This window comes from Coregonus lavaretus, assembly GCF_964263955.1.
Source record: "Coregonus lavaretus genome assembly, chromosome: 34".
In the NCBI taxonomy this organism is placed as follows: Eukaryota; Metazoa; Chordata; class Actinopteri; order Salmoniformes; family Salmonidae; genus Coregonus; species Coregonus lavaretus.
Window position 1 is genome coordinate 34393969 of NC_140021.1, and position 20346 is coordinate 34414314.

The 20346-nt window shown below is 40.6% G+C and overlaps 1 protein-coding gene across 1 annotated transcript in view; it reads right to left on the minus strand.

Moving 5' to 3' along the window:
• Nucleotides 1-13252: 13252 nt before the first annotated feature.
• Nucleotides 13253-20346, minus strand: part of LOC311108925 (cadherin-7-like) — a gene marked incomplete at both ends in the record, with an annotated part of 155198 nt that continues 148104 nt past the window's right edge. Inside the window, one exon of the mRNA XM_084151703.1 lies at nt 13253-13785. Within this exon, the coding sequence (XP_084007829.1) occupies nt 13253-13785 (533 nt within the window). The remainder of the gene's footprint in view (nt 13786-20346) is intronic.

Here is a 20346-nt window from a genome sequence, read left to right on the forward strand (position 1 = left end):
TTTGTGTCCCAAGATTATTGTACAATTGACAGAAAAATTACTGCTGATAAATCATAAGGAGTAAATGTAGTTGAGGAAAGCACATTTACGTTCCAAGGTATCTATCTTTGACTGGACAATACAAAGATGAGATTCTAAATAAGATCCAAAAAGCAGACGTCATCATCTCAACGTTATTTTCATGAAGATGCAGCTGAAGTTCTTTGGAGACCAGTAATTTTCTGAGTGAACGGTCCCAGAAAGAGCTAATGATATGTTAATGTCGACTTTGAGACGTTAGGGAGGCCCAATGACAGCAATCCCAATTACCTCTAAGGGAAATGCCTTGTGGGGGTTCATCACACAAATAAACTCAGTAAATACAAATAACACGATGGATGCCATCCTGGAAGGTAAGTCTCAAAGGTAGCTGACAAGATGTCAAAGAGTTGCAAATTAAAATAGCAGCAGAAAAAACAATGTCAGTGTACTTTACCTCAAAACTTTAACTATTGTAGCTACTCATTTATTGCACTGTACATATATTTTCCTTTTATATAACAGCTGATATTGTACATTTAAGACCTATTCTATATCCACATCTTTATGTTTTCATGCCCTAATAATCTAATGATCTTTATTCTACATTAATGCTCTAAGATGTATAGTCTAAATAACTAGTTAAAAACTAAACTTTTGTGGGTTTTTCCCTCACATAAACTTTCCAACATTTCTGAAAATGCACTTCTGTTTTGGAGGAAGACTGCTACATCCACCATACTGTGTTTACTTTCCGACGTGTGATAGCTCTGTGGGGGTGTAAACCGTGGGAGGAGACAGCGAAACAGCACAAGATTGAAATCTGCCATGGCAGATTTTGAGTTCCCAAGCGTCCTACTCTGAGTCTATCCACCACATGGTAAACCTGTATATGTATCCATGTGTAAGTGTCTGGGAATTCAGGCTCACCCTCAAACTGCCTCCCCCAGCCCTCTTCTAGTGTCTGCGGCATATGACCATTGTGATGGAGGGTAAAGGGAAATGACAGGCCATTTGAAGATGCTCTAGTCCCCGTCCTATGAATAATGCAAAGGTTGTGGTGTGCAGGTACGAGCGAGCTGCAAAGTTTATCGGCGTCCGCTGTCTCCCAGGGAGAGAGCGAGACAACACCACTGCAGGGAGATTAGGCCAACACATGGAGAGCCGTGGACCTGGTCAAACTCAATTAAATAGCACCAGGATAATTTCACCTTTTCATTGTACCCAATGGTTTTGTTATAGAAATACACCCTGGATGTTGCACCACTTTGAAATAACTGAATTGAGCCACTGGCTAACCAATAAATGAAGGAGTGACTGGGCAGTTTCTACTGAGGAATGAGAAACGTATCTACTTCAAAATAAATTAAATAAATACCTAAATAGATTATGAAACATTTAAAGGATCAGTCTCTAAAAACAGGCCCAAAAGTACAGAAAGTGTTAAGTGACAGTTCAAGTGTTGAGTGTATGCCATATTCAGTAAACAAAAGAACTGTCACTCACTCACTCACTCATCCTAACGCTCCAGCTGGCTCATATGGCAGCATAAAAGGTTCTCTACAACTGCTATACTCTATCATAAATCATTTAATGTGTAATGTCCCTGCTTTGCAATTGATGTAAAACATAGATGAGAAACTTTTAGTTCAAAACACAAATGGTGTGTGTAATAGAATGGAGGAAATTGGCTCCCTTAGGCTAGCTGGAGAAGTCTGCCCTGCTGACGATAGCTAGCCATTGTTAGCATTGTGCTGTTTTTGTGTACTGACAGTGATTCAATTTGTATCGCAGAGGGTCCGCATTATGAGGTCATTTCTGATTAAGCCGACATTTCCAGCATATACCGTGAATCCAATGCGTGAACATTACCTTTATATTTAAATCGCGCTATGATGAGGATTGACTCGAGACATTCATCTTGAATTTCACACCTTAGATGTGCCTTGATTCATCAAGTCGGTTCTCCAAGTCTATGGAAGTACAATTAGTCCTACAGTCCCTCTTCATGGCAGGTGGCACACTCAAATAGATCACATTGATTGAACGGTGGTTCCATGTTGCGTGTAACTGTTTTCCATGTCTACATGATAAACAAACACACATGCCACCCACACATCCCATCCCAAGCTTGGCTAATGATGACAAACATACATAAGAGGACAAAGTGATGCTAATTAGACCGTTGTCGATTATGGCTCATTAATACTGATGTTGCTCTGACATGTTTTGCCGATCTATAGAAGTGTTCCCATGCATTGTCTTCTCATTACTCCACTTCTTTACTGTTGTAGTTGCTATGTGAATGCCAAAAACAAGGACAAGCTTTTCTGTTCAAGACATGGTACTTGTATAGTGTACTTCAAGCTACATTGTGCTACTAGCTATATCCTGTCATTTCTGCTAAGTAACACAATGCATAAAGAGATTAGCAGAAATTAACCTATTCTCTATGGAATAAGCCTTTGTATGGGAACAGTGTAGAGAAATTCTGATCATGCCCAATCAACAAAAACAGCGGAAATCTAATAACTACTGGTATTTTGCTTTGCCATTTATATGTAAATTATAACAATGAAACAGTTAAGAGATCATGCTTTATTTGACATTCCTGCCCTAAGGGTTAATCATTTTGGATTCAACGTTAATTTTTACAAGTTTGTTTTCTCCCCCAAACCATTCATTCAATATTGGTAGATTGCACATATTGTAAACTTACTCACTGAATATTGAACTTTTGTAGTGAATCTATGTCACTCTACTACTTACCAATTCTTTATTGTATTTGACTGCATACTGTTAGCCATCACAAATAACTGAATGATAGTTAGGCTTAATGAATAAAAGGCTTCTAATTTCTCCTGCTCCCCTCTTTAGTGCCCTCTCCACACAACTCTGTGATAACTCATTATATCTTAAATTAATATAAGGCATCATGTTACACGGAAAGTCATGTTTCGATAATGGGTCAAATCTGAATTAATTAGAAGTTTCTTAATCTATTTAAATTCTTGTTGAAGATTTCTCTAATTTTCTTGCTGCTTCTACATCTTTGGCCTACTTTTGGAGTCCTCTCTAATACCTGGGGCGCCCAAGGAGTAAGCTGTTGCACTCACAGCTCACAAGATCATTATTTATATTGTGCAGGTCTGGAGCCAGCCTAATTTAGGTGGAACCGTACACAGCCCTCAGGCTTGACATTTCTCTCGCTGGAGGCCAAGGCACTGTGAGAGGCATTGAGAGACACAGAGAATAAAACAGGATGCTGCAAAGCCCTTTGATCTTACTTTCCCCCCTTTTCTCTTGTTCAAAAGACCAGCAGCCAGGGGAGAAAAGTCACATTGACGAGGCGGAGGCTGTCTCCCTGCTACCGCCGAGCACGTTGGGACGGATGGTCAGAAATCTAGGTGGGAAGTTTTGTTGGTGAAAATGAAAAAAGTATAATACTTCAGCTATGAAGTTTTGTTTCATGCTGGTTAAACTTGGAAATAAATATACACTGGTTTACTTTAGTGAGGACTGACTCGCCAGATAGCTGCAGAGTTGAAATTACAGTCTCGTCTGAAAAGTACAGTGCATTTGGAAAGTATGCAGACCCCTTCACGTTTTCCACATTTTGTTGCGTTACAGCCTTATTCTAAAATTGATTAAATCTACACACAATACCCCATAATGACAAAGCGAAAACAGGTTTTTTGAAATGTTAGCAAATGTATAAAAATATATATTTAAAAATATAAGTATTCAGACCCTTTGCTATGAGACTCGAAATTGAGCTCATCTGCATCCTGTTTCCATTGATCATCCTTGAGATGTTGCTACAACTTGATTGGAGTGCTCCTGTGGTAAATTCAATTGATTGGACATGATTTGTCAGAGCAGAAACCAAGCCATGAGATCGAAGGAATTGTCTGTAGAGCTCCAAGACGGGATTGTGTCGAAGCACAGATCTGGGGAAGGGTACCAAAACATTTCTGCAGCATTGAAGGTCCCCTAGAACAGTGGTCTCCTTAATTCTTAAATGGAAGAAGTTTGGAACCACCAAGACTCTTCTTAGAGTTGGACGCCCAGCCAAACTGAGCAATTGGGGGATAAGGGCCATGGTCAGGGAGGTGACCAAGAACCCGATGGTCATTCTGACAGAGCTCCAGAGTTCCTCTGTGGAGATGGGAGAACCTTCCAGAAGGACAACCATCTCTGCAGCACTCCACCAATCAGTACTTTATGGTAGAGTGGCCAGACGGAAGCCACTTCTCAGTAAAAGGCAAATGACAGCCAGCTTGGAGTTTGCCAAAAGGCACCTAAAGGACTCTCAGACAATGAGAAACAGGATTCTCTGGTCTGATGAAACCAAGATTGAACTCTTTGGTCTGAATGCCAAGCGTCACATCTGGAGAAAACCAGGCACTGCTCATCACCCTACGGTGAAGCATGGTGGTGGCAGCATCATGCTGTGGGGATGTTTTTCAGCAGCAGGGACTGGGAGACTAGTCAGGATCGAGAGAAGGATTAACGGAGCAAAGTACAGAGAGATCCTTCATGAAAACCTGTTCCAGAGTGCTCAGGACCTCAGACCGCGGCAAAGGTTCACCTTCCAACAGGACAACGACCCTAAGCACACAGCCAAGACAACGCATGAGTGGCTTTGGGACAAGTCTCTGAATGTCCTTGGGTGGCCCGGACTTGAACCCGATCGAACATCTCTGGAGAGACCTGAAAATAGCTGTGCAGCGACGTTCCCCATCCAACCTGACAGAGCTTGAGAGGATCTGCAGAGAAGAATGAGAGAAACTCCCCAAATACAGGTGTGCTAAGCTTGTAGCGTTGTAACATATACGCTAGGAGTCAGGAAGCAGGTGCAGAAAGTGAGTTTCATAATGAAAAGAAGCAGATAAACAAAACAGGAGTCGCGTCCTGAACGTGAACAAAACCAATACTGCCTGAAGACTGAGACTACTGAGTGCTAAATAAAGGGGAAGTAATCAAGTTAATGATGAAGTTCAGATGTGCATAACGATGGTGAGCGGGTGTGCGTAATGATGGTCGCCAGGTGTGCATAATGTGGGTTACCAGGACCGGTGGTCAGTAGACCGGCGACGTCGAGCGCCGGAGAGAGGGAACGGGAGTAGGCGTGTCTTCAAATAGCCACCCTTTGCCTTGATGACAGCTTTGCACACTTTTGGCATTCTCTCAACCAGATTCATGAGGTAGTCACCTGGAATGCATTTAATTTAACAGGTGTGCCTTCTTAAAAGTTAATTAGTGGAATTTCTTTCCTTCTTAATGCATTTGAGCCAATCAGTTGTGTTGTGACAAATTAGGGGTGGTATACAGAAGATAGCCCTATTTGGTAAAAGACCAAGTCCATATTATGGCAAGAAAAGCTCAAATAAGCAAAGAGAAACGACAGTCCATCATTACTTTAAGACATGAAGGTCAGTCAATCCGGAATATTTCAAGAACTTTGAAAGTTTCTTCAAGTGCAGTCGCAAAAAACATCAAGCGCTATGATGAAACTGGCTCTCATGAGGACCGCCACAGGAATGGAAGACCCAGAGTTAACTCTGCTGCAGAGAATAAGTTCATAAGAGATACCAGCCTCAGAAACAGCAGTCCAAATAAATGCTTCACAGAGTTCAAGTAACAGACACATCTCAACATCAACTGTTCAGAGGGGACTGTGTGAATCAGGCATTCATTGCAAAGAAACGACTACTAAAGGACACCAATAATAAGAAGCGACCTACTTGGGCCAAAAAACATGTGCAATTGACATTAGACCGATGTAATTGTGTCCTTTGGTCTGGAGTCCAAATTTGAGATTTTTGGTTCAAACCACCTTGTCTTTGTGAGACGTGGTGTGGGTGAACGGATGATCTCCGCACGTGTACTTCCCAATGTAAAGCATGAAGGAGGAGGTATTATGGTGTGGGGGTGCTTTGCTGGTGACACTGTCTTTGATTTATTTAGAATTCAAGGCACACTTAACCAGCATGGCTACCACAGCATTCTGCAGCTATACACCATCCCATCTGGTTTGGGCTTAGTGGGACTATCATTTGTTTTTCAACAGGACAATGACCCAACACACCTCCAGGCTGTGTAAGGGCTATTTTACCAAGAAGGAGAGTGATGGTGTCACACCCTGGCTCTGGGGACTCTGAAATGTTGAGCCAGGGTGTGGATTTTCTATGTTTAGTTTTCACTGTGTAGCTTCTATGTTGTGTTTTCTATGTTTTGGTTTCTGTTCTAGATCGTATAGATCTATGTTGGGCAGGGTGGTTCCCAATCAGAGGCAGCTGTTGCTCGTTGTCTCTGATTGGGAGCCATACTTAGGTAGGCTGTTTTCATATGTTTTTTGTGGGATCTTGTTCCGTGTTGGTTGTGTTAGACCTAGGACGTCACGTTATCGTTTGTTGTTTTGTTTCTTGTGTGCACTTAATAAAATAAGTATGTACGAATATCACGCTGCGCCTTGGTCCTCCTCCTTCGACGATCGTGACAGATGGAGTGCTGCATTAGATGACCTGGCCTCCACAATCCCCCGACTTCAACCCAATTGAGATGGTTTGGGATTAGTCGGACGGCAGAGTGAAGGAAAAGCAGCCAACAAGTGCTCAGCATATGTGGGAACTCCTTCAAGACTGTTGGAAAAGCATTCCAGGTGAAGCTGGTTGAAAGAATGCCAAGAGTGTCATCAAAGCAAAGGGTGGCTATTTGAAGAATCTCAAATATAAAATATATTTGGATTTGTTTAACACTTTTTTGGTCACTACATGATTCATATGTGTTATTTCATAGTGTTGATGTCTTCACTATTATTCTACAATGTAAAAAATAGTAAAAATAAAGAAAAACCCTTGAATGAGTAGGTGTGTCCAAGCTTTTGACTAGTACTGTATGTACATTTGAAGTCGGAAGTTTACATACCCCTTAGCCAAATACATTTAAACTCAGTTTTTCACAATTCCTGACATTTAATCCTAGTAAAAATTCCCTGTCTTAGGTCAGGTAGGATCACCACTTTATTTTAAGAATGTGAAATGTCAGAATAATAGTAGAGAGATGTCACGCCCTGACTCAGGGAACTCTTATATGTTGAGTCAGGGTGTGAATGTTCTATGTTGTATTTTCTATGTTTGGGATCTAGTATGTGTAGATCTATGTTGGCCGGTGTGGTTCCCAATCAGAGGCAGCTGTCGCTCGTTGTCTCTGATTGGGGATCATACTTAGGCAGCCTATTGGCACTCTTTAGTTGTGGGATCTTGTTCCGTGAGTAGGCTTGTTTTGTGTGTAGCCTTAGGACTTCACGTTTCGTTGCCTTTTGTTGTTATAAATGTTTATTCAGTTTAATAAACATGTACGCATTTCACGCTGCGCCTTGGTCTGACCCGTCCTTAAACGAACGTGACAAGAGAATGATTTATTTCAGCTTTTATTTATTTCATCACATTCCCAGTGGGTCAGAAGTTTACGTACACTCAATTAGTATTTGGTAGCATTGCCTTTAAATTGTTTAACTTGGGTCAAACGTTTCGGGTAGCCTTCCACAAGCTTCCCACAATAAGTTGGGTGAATTTTGGCCCATTCCTCCTGACAGAGCTGGTGTAGTTGAGTCAGGTTTGTAGGTCTCCTTGCTCGCACAAGCTTTTTCAGTTCTGCCCACAAATGTTCTATAGGATTGAGGTCAGGGCTTTGTGATGGCCACTCCAATACCTTGACTTTGTTTTCCTTAAGCCATTTTGCCACAACTTTGGAAGTATGCTTGGGGTCATTGTCCATTTGCGACCAAGCTTTAACTTCCTGACTGATGTCTTGAGATGTTGCTTCAATATATCCACATCATTTTCCTTCCTCATGATGCCATCTATTTTGTGCACCAGTCCCTACTGCAGCAAAGCACACCCACAGCATGATGCTGCCACCCCCGTGCTTCATGGTTGGGATGGTGTTCTTCGGCTTGCAAGCACCCCCTTTTTCCTCCAAACATAACGATGGTCATAATGGCCAAACAGTTCTATTTTTGTTTCATCAGACCAGAGGACATTTCTCCAAAAAGTACGATCTTTGTCCCCATGTGCAGTTGCAAACCGTAGTCTGGCTTTTTTTATGGCAGTTTTGGAGCAGTGGCTTCTTCCTTGCTGAGCTGCCTTTCAGGTTATGTCGATATAGGACACGTTTTACTGTGGATATAGATACTTTTGTACCTGTTTCCTCCAGCAACTTAACAAGGTCCTTTGCTGTTGTTCTGGGATTGATTTGCACTTTTCGCACCAAAGTACGTTAATCTCTAGGAGCCAGAACACATCTCCTTCCTGAGCGGTATGACAGCTGCGTGGTCCCATGGTGTTTATACTTGCGTACTATTGTTTGTACAGATGAACGTGGTACCTTCAGGCATTTGGAAATTGCTCCCAAGGATGAACCAGACTTGTGGAGGTCTACAATTTTTATTCTGAGGTCTTGGCTGATTTCTTTTGATTTTCCCATGATGTCAAGCAAAGAGGCACTGAGTTTGAAGGTATGCCTTGAAATACATCCACTGGTACACATCCAATTGACTGAAATGATGTCAATTAGCCTATCAGAAGCTTCTAAAGCCATGAATTTCTGGAATTTTCCAAGCTGTTTAAAGGCACAGTCAATTTAGTGTATGTAAACTTCTGACCCACTGGAATTGTGATACAGTGAATTATAAGTGAATCTGTCTGTAAACAATTGTTGGAAAATTACTGTAAACTTGCACAAAGTAGATGTCCTAACCGACTTGCCAAAAGTATAGTTTGTTAACAAGAAATTTGTGCAGTGGTTGATAAACAAGTTTTTATGACTCCAACCTAAGTGTATGTCAACTTCCAACTTCAACTGTAAATGTAATATTTCAGATTTTTGTTTTTAATAAATGTTCTAAAAAGTTAAAATCTGTTGTTTTTTTGTCATTATGAGGTATTGTGTGTAGATTTAATGGTGAAAAAACAATTTAATCAATTTTAGAATAAGTCTGTAATGTAACAAAATGTGGAAAAAGTGAAGTGGTCTGAATACTTTCCGAATGCACTGTATACCCTTCTAGTGAAATAATACTGACTCTTCGCCATGCAGATGGACCTCAAAGTAGGTTTGCAGATGAGTAAACTCTCTTGGCACACCTTTTGGATTGTTATGTTATTTAGAATGGTCAAAAACTGTCTGCCAGGAAGTGTTCTAGGCTGTATATAATGAAAAGGTGTGAGATGCTGTGTAGAGTTTCTCGCTCTCAATTGTTGTTTTGTTTTGATTGTGGAAATATTACCCGACTTTTTCCCTCGCCTCAAATCCTAGGTTCGCTTCCTTTGCATTCATTACATTGTAGAGCGAGAGGCACTGGAGGAAAATAAATGCGGCATGCATTGACACTTTGCTTATCCTTACAGAGAGAGACTGACAACAGAGTAACAACAGCCAGCCAGAAACAGCATCCTCAGAGGACTTGGGAAATACATACTGTACTGTTGGAGAAATGTTAAGGTGAAAATACAAGAGTGTACATAGGATTGCCACATAGAGTATTAGAAAAAAATTGACAGTGAATGATTATTGAGAAACCTGTTGTACACCTTCGCCTCCTCTCGGTCCCACTGCCTGGCTGTGAAATTAAGGCCATTACAGAAAATGATTCCAACTGCAGGCAGCCAAGAGGTTGAGTCCCTAATAACAGCATATCCCTGATTGCTCCTAAGTGCCCCCAGGCTCTGGGTGCTGAAGATACTTTCTCCTAATTTTGATTGACAGGTGCAGTATGGTCAATATCAACCATCAACACCTTTCAAGGCTGATATTTGAAACTACTGTAAAACTCAAGACCATCTTTGTCAAAAACCATTAGGATGCTTGTGTCATTAGTAAGTATGGATGTCGAAGAGAAAGGTTTTATTACAATGGCAGGATTATGAGAAATGTACTGGGTGGGGATGGATCACCAAGTCACTGATGTACAGTACGATATTACACAATTTTTCATTGTGAGACAGAGTTTTTTTTTGAAAGACGAAAGACACGAAAGCCTGATTATGAACTTGTGTGACATGACAATTTATCATCCCTGTTTCCACATGCAAACGGGCTAGTTGTTAGGATGGTACTTTTTGTGTGGTGTGTGGTAGGAATAGACTATGAGACTGCCTCAGTCAATGGATTCAAGCATTCAGTAGAAAGAATCCAAATATAATCTTAAATTCAACTACAATATGATGGAGTAGAATTTTGATGTGAATAACACATTCCTGAAAGGATGTATTGTCTGTCAAATGATGTAGTACTGTAGAAAACATAATCAGGATTCAAGGGCAGATTTGATTGCTTATAACTCAAACAGTTAGGTAGAGTCTTTGTACAAATCTTTCTAAATTAGTTCATTGTATTGTGAAAAAAAGTTAACCCATCGTTGGCTCAAGTTACAATAACTGTTCCAGTTTCTTCGCATTACAACTCTTGCGTGGCCAATACGGCACAGTACTGTCAGTAGTGGCGCCAAAATGAATACACATGCTTATCTTTGCTCCTCATGGTTCATATTCTTCAGATGTTCTCCCTTCAAAGCTTCGGAAACTATATCAATACCTGTAAGGAGACGGAGCATATTTACCGGCCCAAGTAAAGATGCATAACAACCTCATTGCATGCTGTTGCATCACGGCGAGTTACAGTACTGTCAATTGTATTCATGCACCTTGGCAAGCTGTTGAGAAGGAGCCCGAGAAGCTGCCTCTTCTCCATATTGCATCACAAAACTTTATCAAAACAGAGGAGACCATGCGGTGAGATATTCATACACAAAAGTCTTCCTGTGTCAAATAATCTTCAATTACCGAAATTGGGTAAAAACAACAAGATCTCAGTAAGACTTTTTATTATGGTTCTGGTTTGATTTAACTATTCATTGTTTGGGTTTGGGACACTGGGCAAATGAGACTGCTATTTCTCACTGTAGAGCTGGTTTAGAACCAAATATGACATCTCATATTCAGTAGTTTATGATAAGAAAATCCCCTAAAATCTTCATTATCTTTTCTGCAAGTAAATTGGATGAATTCTTACTTAGGAAAATATTTAATTAGAAGAATGTCATTGTTGATGAGGTCGAATCTTTATGGAATGATAAATAATAATTACTTTAAAAGGGGTAAGCACTATATGTAATGCCTATATAACTAATGGCTGAATACAATCCCAGGGCACGTACTCTCTCTCTCTCTCTCTCAACACACAGACACACACACAAGGCAAGCACATGTGCATGTACTGTATGCACATAGACACACCATAGGGAGTGCAAAAATGTGTGTGTGTAAATGCCACTGTTCACATGATCTGACCAGAACTATTAGCCCACATAGATAGGAGGCTGATCACCACAGGAGGAGCGTCTGGCTAATTTGCAAAAAGGCTCTTTAAGAGGTCCAAGAGCGTGCAAGCCATTCATCACACACGCCTCTGCAGAGCGCCAAGCCTGCTTTGTCTCCGATGGGCCTTTCAAGTACAAAGCCTCATCGAGAGGAGACACAAAACAAACAGCAAACTCTCTCTCCTCCTCCCTCTGTTACCCTCGATTTCCTCCTCCCTCTATACCCCCCCCATCTGGATACCGGAGTTGTGCAAAGGCAAAGAAAATGTGTGTGTGTGTGTGTGTGTGTGTGTGTGTTATGCCTGCTGATATTTATTGCAGGCAAAAAGGCAGCTCTGCATCGCCATCTCCTCAAAACAGCCCTATTTTTCTTCTCAAAGCCTATCTGGTTCACCTTGATAAGATAATTAGACACTGACATATCATAGAATGTTTTATGTTCAAAAGAATTGAAAGAAGTCCCCTCAGTCTTTTGAGGAACTGAATGTCCTTTTTATTGTCCACAAAAATGATAAAAACATCCGCAAACATCACATATTTATGCCTCTTCAAAATAAATAAGAATAATGTTTGATTAACATGTTGTCTTCCAATGGGAACAGTTCATAAGGCATTTTGTTTGAAAGAAAATACTTATTTTGCCTCCTGTTTTCTCGCCATACAGTGTGTGTCCCTTATCAATTAACAAAATGTTTCATTCTGCAGAGTAATTTTTGGACAAACAGATTTGCTGCATTTACTGTGAGCTACAGGAGAGCAATGTATTTTAGTTATGTAACCCATTTCAGCCCAGCACTGAAACCCATTCAAACAAGCCTTCACTTTATTCAAGTCAAAGTTGCAAGTATCTTACAAGGTCCAACATCAACTGAAATCCTTGGGAAAAGCTCTTTTAAAGAGTAAATGTTGTACTGTGAATTCCAAATTCCTTTGCAAATAATGAAAAATACTTAAAGGTTCAATCCAGGTGAATATGGATTTCCATCTCAACCATAACGTTACATCATTGTTATTACATCATTATTACATAAAATTGGACTTGGCAATAGAAAGAGTCAGGCCTAAGGAAAACAGACTTCAAAGGCAAACACCACATTCTAACAGCTGTTAAATGCAATGTTAAAAGGAGAAAGTGTACGCTTACACACCAGTTCTTTGTAAAGAAGAGGCAGATTTCAGAGCTCTCTCAGGAAATTAACAGCAGTGGTTCCTTTTCAACAGATCTGTACACTTGACTACTTGTCACAAATAGCAATGAAAGATATTATTGGTTTTTCTCTGCGAGTCTGACTTAATACGTTTCCTTCGTAATCTCTGTGAAAAACACTGAACAAAAACAAAACATTGACACTCTTAATGACTTTCAAATGAATAGTTGAGTGACTACTCTAACGATTAGCAGCCAGGGACCGAGCACTTCAGGAGAAATGTATTTTTTTAAACAAAAAGAGCAAGGGAATGCATCAAAGCAAGACTGCTGGGTCTGTGCCCATGGCAGGAATGAGAGAACAGGTGCCTCCACATAAATATACTGTAGCCTATCATGTACGCAGTCGGTCTCTGGACCTCAGCCCAACTTTGAAACCTTTTAATGCCTTTGCTCACAAGGTTTCCTCTTCAGTCAAGTCACTTTTGAAGTGACTTGTCAAAACTTGCCAAGTCATCCCTTTTGAAAATCCAAAATCCAAGGCAGGTAAACAAACCCAACCTTTGAAGTCAAGATGTTGTATTTTTCCAATCTCACTTTGTTTTCACAGACTCTCACCCCCTTCTCTGCACTTTGGTAGTTCAGTTGTTAATTTTCTTTTTTTATCACAATACATTTTTTGTCTAAGTTCATGAAAGTTTTGGCTATGACAACACGCTGTTGCCGTTGCTATTGCCGTCGCTGTTGCCATACAGGTCGGCTAGCTTTTTGAAACGTGGCCCCCAGTTGCTGAGATAGTCGTAGTTCTGCTCCGAGTCTGTACTTAGTGACTCCAAGGAGCTTAACGACTCAGCTACCGAGCCACTCCCTTCAAAGGCGTACGTCTGCAAAGAGTCGTATGGCGGAGCTGACGGCTCAACATCTGCATCCTTCAGCCGGTCCCAGATGAACTCTTGGAACACCACATTGTCTGGCAGGGTCTTGAAGACAGGCCGCGATGAGGAGGACGTCGGGTAGGGGAAGAAAGTGGGGGTGTCAGGGGTGACGTCTCGCCTGACCTTGGGGTCTCTAATAATGTTGAGGTTGCGGAGGGCTACCATGTCGAAGGCCTTCGTGTCTTCCTCTCCTCCACCCTCGTCATCGTAACGGACGATGTTCTCCCTCACGTCCCTCTCCTCCTCCAGAATCAACGGCTCCTTCTTCCTCCGACGCATCGACACGATCAGCAGCACCATCACTGAACAAGGGAAGAGAAGAGAAAGGGGGGAGGGGCAGGGTAAATGTTTATTCATCACCAGTTTAGGACACTTGCAATGATCTGTTCTTCAATATAAAGGCATAGTACATTTAGGATGATACATCTACATTAAATAATAGCCCATATGTGATAAATGTGAAAATGAATTTTTTTTACATTTCATTTGAATATATCCTTCATTTCTCTCCTCTATCCTCCATTTTGCTCACCACTTCCACGTCCCAAAACCGGAATTTCAGAACTTCCCAGAACTTCCCATCCAATCCCTGGTCCCATATATTATTGCTGAAAATAACTCTCAGAACCCAAGCAAACTGGCAAATGTCTAATGATCCGTCATCCATCAATGTCGCACTGGTGCTAGTGAAATATCGCTCCGTGGGCCCAGATTTCTTCCCTTAACTGCGTCTGGCTTCCGCGGGCTAGAGTGAAGGTACCGGGAAAGTGAAGGCAAACACCGCTTCACACCTCGTAATAAGAGAGAAAATGGAGAAGATGGAGGGGTGGAAGGGGTGGGGAAGACGCAGATGAATGGAGAGCCTTCTGACTGCTGTTTGGTGACCACTTTCTGACTGCATGGCTCTACTACACTGCAATGTGTTACTACTCCACCAGTGGTACTGCTCAATCATGGTTCAATCTGTCAATACCACTGGACTGTTGCCCTCACTACTACTACACGCTTAAAAAAAGAAGGCGCTATCTAGAACCTAAACTGTTTTTTTCAGTTGTCCCCATAGGCGAACCCTGTGAATAATATTTTTTGGTTCCAAGTAAAACCCTTTCCACAGAGGGTTCTACATGGAACCCAAAAGAGTTCTAGCTGGAAGAACCCTTTTGGAACCCTTTTTTCTAAGAGTGTGCTGACCATCCATTGGAATGTTGTGTAATTGTATAGCTTTTGTAAAATTCTATGTTGAAAGATGACATCCCTTGGAATCTATGAGAAGAACAGTACATTGGTTTGCCTCTGATTGTAGTATAAACTAAAAATAAATGATTCTATATAGTACCAAATATATTTGTCTCAACGATAGTGGATCCTTTTTGGTGCTATATAGAACCCTCTTTTAAAGGTTCTATAAAGAACCATGCACATACGGTTCTAAATGGAACCAATATGGTGCTATATAGAACCTTTTTACAAAGGTTCTATATAAAACTATTAAAAAAGGTTCTATATAGCACTACAAAGTGTTTCGCTATCATTACAACCCTTTTTTGTGCCACACTTTATATAACCTTAATGGATAAGTGTTCTATTAACCCCGTAAGGTCGATGTCCATGCCCTCTGGGAAATCTAATTAGTATAATGAAAAAATTCCAACACAAATCTTTCAGTTTAAGCTAGAGATATGTTTTTTTTTCGCATCTGCGGTGAAAGGTGACAGAGCTAGAGCGTTGTTTGTCAGACCATGAGACATCCCGAAAATCGGTCTTCTCACAAAATCGTCTGTAGCTTCCGAACGGAAAGATGAGACTCTCACGAACACGATGGTGTTCTCTGTTTTGCTCTACGGCTATAGCCAACTTCTTTCTGTAGCGTCCGAACAGCATGGGCTAAACACTACATGTTGGCCCACAGGCCTCACAAGAATCATCTGAAGGTCCCCCCGGTACCAGTTGAAAAAATTAATGGAAGTATATATGGAGACTGTTTAGTGGCAAAAATAAGGGGTTAAATAGACACTTCAGAACAAACATCATTTCGATTTTTTTTTTTTTGGGGGGGGACTATCTGTTGTTCCATGTAGTGAATCTGCTATTCAATGTGTTTGTATGGGCTAATAGCAGTAAGGCCAAATAAAACATTTCATCCATTTATTTATTTATATTTTTTATACTTCAAGGGTGTTTTAAAATTCAAACTCAAATAGCTAAATAATCTTTGGTTAATTCCATACAGTTTAGTAACCCCCTAAGGATTATGATCCTGTTCAAAATATGTTCTAGATCTTGAGGTGCAATCTGTTAAAATAGATCCTGAAGGAAGATGGATTGCATTCACTGGTTAATTACACATTAAATAGCCTAACAATGAGGAAAAAAGTAGTCGGCTTAAGGAAAAATTCAGCCACTATTCATTATTGAACTCAGCGGGTTTTGTCTAGATAATAGCCTACACAAAAGGGCTGCAATATTCAAGGTAAATTAAATCAAATGAAATCCAACTTCAGACTCCCCTTTTGTTTCTGTGTCACTTTCTCTCTTTCTCTTTGAAAAAAGAATCTGTCTGTGCTTGTCGTCCTCTTTATTTCTACATAGAGGCCTATAGTATCCATAGCCACGGGAATTAGGGGTGATGTAGCACCCCCTGATAAAAATAAATAAATATATATACATATATACATACACACACACACATATACATATATATACATACAAGTTTGGACACACCTACTCATTCAAGGGATTTTCTTTATTTTTAAAACATTTTACATTGTAGAATAATAGTGAAGACATCAAAACTATGAAATAACATATCTGGAATCATGTAGTAACCACAAAAGTGTTAAACAAATCAAAATATATTTTATATTTGAGATTCTTCAAATAACCACCCTCTGCCTTGATGACAGCTTTGCGCACTCTTGGCATTCTATCTCTCAACCAGCTTCATGAGGTAGTCACCTGGAATGCATTTCAATTAACAGGTGTGCCTTGATAAAAGTTAATTTGTGGAATTTCTTTCCTCCTTAATGCGTTTGAGGCAATCAGTTGTGTTGTGACAAGGTAGGGAGGGTATACAGAAGATAGCTCTATTTGGTAAAAGACCAAGTCCATATTATGGCAAGAACAGCTCAAATAAGAAAAGAGAAACGACAGTCATCATTACTTTAAGACATGAAGGTCAGTCAATACTCAAAATTTCAAGAACTTTGAAAGTTTCTTCAAGTGCAGTAGCAAAAACCATCAAGCGCTATGATGAAACTGGCTCTCATGAGGACCGCCACAGGAATGGAAAACCCGGAGTTACCTCTGCTGCAGAGGATAAGTTCAATAGAGTTAGCAGCCTCAGAAATTGCAGCCCAAATAAATGCATCACAGAGTTCAAGTAACAGACACATCTCAACATTAACTGTTCAGAGGGGACTGTGTGAATCCGGCCTTCATGGTCGAATTGCTGCCATGAAACCACTACTAAAGGACACCAATAAGAAGAAGAGACCAGCTTGGGTCAAGAAACACGAGCAAAGGACATTAGACCAGTGGAAATTTGTCCTTGTGAGATTTTTGGTTGCAACCGCCGTGTCTTTGTGAGACGCGGTGTGGTTGAACGGATGCATGGAGGAAGAGGTGTAATGGTGTGGGTGTGCTTTGCTGGTGACACTGTCTGTGATTTATTTATAATTCAAGGCACACTTAACCAGCATGGCTACCACGCCATCCCATCTGGTTTGGGCTTAGTGGGACTATCATTTGTTTTTCAACAGGACAATGACCCAACACACCTCCAGGCTGTGTAAGGGCAATTTTACCAAGAAGGAGAGTGATGGAGTGCTGCATTAGATGACCTGGTCTCCACAATCCCCCGACCTCAACCAAATTGAGATGATTTGGGATGAGTCGGACCGCAGAGTGAACGAAAAGCAGCCAACAAGTACTCAGCATATGTGGGAACTCCTTCAAGACTGTTGGAAAAGCATTCCAGGTGAAGCTGGTTGAGAGAATGCCAAGAGTGTGCAAAGCTGTCATCAAGGCAATGGGTGGCTATTTGAAGAATCTCAAATATAAAATATATTTTGGTTACTACATGATTCCACATGTGTTATTTCATAGTTTTGATGTCTTCACTAGTATTCTACAATGTAGAAAATAGTAAAAATAAAGAAAACCCTTGAATGAGTAGCTGTTCTAAAACTTTTGACCAGTAGTGTACATTACATTTTTTAAAGCTGCTAATGAGAACCTTGATGACCTTGTAGGCGTATGTCGCACGTCACTACCTCACAGGAGAGGCATTTGAACGTAATTTCTTATAAAAAAAAAAATCTAAATAGTTTTTTGCCAGACACCTTCTGGAACATGTGAACCTTCATGTGCCTTAATAACAAACTTGTACGCCATCTGTAAATAGAAATTAAATTGTTAAATAACAAGCCTAGTTGATTTAGCCACTGAAAAAGACAGGAACCTTTAGCCATGATTGGCTGAGATAATAGCTGGGCTGGACATGCCGAGAGATGAGTTTGGATTGGTCTGCCATGTAGCATGCCTATAACATGAGCAGCTCAGTATGTGTAGATAATCCTTCAGATAAAAGCTTCAACCGCTTTTTGAAAGATATGACGTTAGCCATGGAGAACTGCAAAAGTGTTGCTACATTTCTCAACAACATTGCTGCCCTGAATTCAGCAGGCACTATCAACAAAGATCAGTGGAAAAATGTTGTGGACTACTTTCTGCACATGGTCAGTGTGAACTGGACTAACTCGAGAGAACGCGGGCCAAACAAGCTATACAAACAAAACGGAAACGACACAGGACATCATACTTAGTTAGCTCAAGGGGTTCCAGTCTGCCATGAAGTGTTCATCCATGTATATGGGTAAGAGTCTAGCTAAATTTTCAGATATTATACATTTCAAATTTGGTCAAAAAGTCATTTTCATTGCAAGTTAAAGCGTACTGTTATCTAGCTAGCGAACGTTAGCTTGCTGGCTCGCTAGTTAACATAATGTGTATGATCTGTGTAGTAATATTATTCATATCTCAGAAAGCCATTTACATTGCTAGTTATATACAAATGTTATTTAGCTAGCTAACATTGAACCTAGTTGGTTAGCTTTAGCTACCTGCAGATTCATATTACAGCCTTTCATGTATGGTGGCTAACTATGACAATCCGTTTGTATTGCTACTGCGTGGGTCGGGATTATGGTTTGTTGTCTAAACAAAAGACTCCACTTCGCCAGATGATTACATGACCTATCAAATTAGCCAGGTGTGTCTGGGGGTGAGTACGGCCATCTATTGTATTTCATGAACATGTGTACATGTCTAGACAATAGTGACCCATCCACTTAGCTAAATGTGGCTGGGTGATGGTTATAGCATTTATTTCACATGATCCATCAATTTAGACAAGTGTGTCAAGGTAAGCAGCATCTAATAATTATAAAATATTTATAAAATATTTTTATCTGGACACTTTCTACTTTGATATTGCTACTATGCAAATATGCAAGTAACCATTTCACTGTACCGTTTACACCTTCTGTATCCTGTGTCTGTGACAAATAAACGTTGATTTTATTTGATATAGTGTGTGTTTACCAGAGATGGTAATGTAAAGAACAACATGACCTGCACCAAAGTCAGATTAGGATGTAGGCCTAGGACTAGATAAAGTGTACCAAAGTATACTATTTTGTAGCTCTGAGTCTCTACTTTTATCCAATGTAAAAAACAAAATTTCAAATTTTGCAACATTAGACCGAATCGAGGTGGTGGGTCGCATATTAATTTTCCTCATACCTCTGGGGTGTCGCCTTTAGATCAAAGTATTGCTTTTGCTTACCTGTGGCTTTTAGATGATTTCTCATTACAGCTTCCCTTACAGTGCTTAAATACCCTTGTACCTTTTGCACATACTGAGAAACATACTTGCTCCTTTCGTTTTGTTGTCTTCCCATAAGCACATCCACAGGTAAAGTAATTTCAGTACCGAACAGCACCTTGTATGGTGTGAACCCAGTGGAAGATTGAACACTTCTCCTGTATGCCATCATCACATATGGGAGAATCTCATCCCAATTTTTGGGATTGTCATCAACAAAAAGTGACAGCATGTTGATCAGAGTTCTGTTAATTATTTCCACTACACCATCCGATTGTGGGTTGTGGTTCTTGTTTTATTCATTTGTAACGGATTGCACATTTCTCTAAAAAGAGTGGATTCAACATTTCTCCCCTGGTCGCTATGTTTCAACACAAATTCCTCTACCAGTTTCTTGGCCACCTAATAAAGTAATCTGACACTACCATAATGTGCTTGTTACCTCATCCAGTCTCTGTAAAAGGACCAATTAAGTCTACAGCTATCCTCTCAAAAGGGCGGCCTGTGACTGAACTTGTCATGGGTGCTCTGGAGGCTGGACCCTGTAACTTGTACGCAGCGCATGCCACACAGCCCTTACACCACTGCTTTATGGCTCTCTGCCAGCCTGGCCAATAACATCTTGCTCTGATTTTACTGGTGTGTAAAATCCTAAATGGCCTCCTGTTCTGTCATTGTGGATAAAAGTAAGTATCTCATGTACAAGCTCATCTGGTACAACCCCTCTCCAGGTAGTGTCGTAGTCATAATTTTGACTCAAGGCATAACACCCCATTCTTCATATGTAATGCCCCCCACACTTGTTCGAATGGCTTGAATTTTGTCTCAGTTTGCATTTTAACAGGGAGCTCTGCTCTACCCTCTGTTTTCAATTTATTTTACTGGGAGCCACTGGGTCTCTATCCTGTGCTTCCAAAAGGAATGCTGCATTTATGGGGACTGACTGGGTTGTTTGAGCTCTGACTGCAGACTCAAAAGC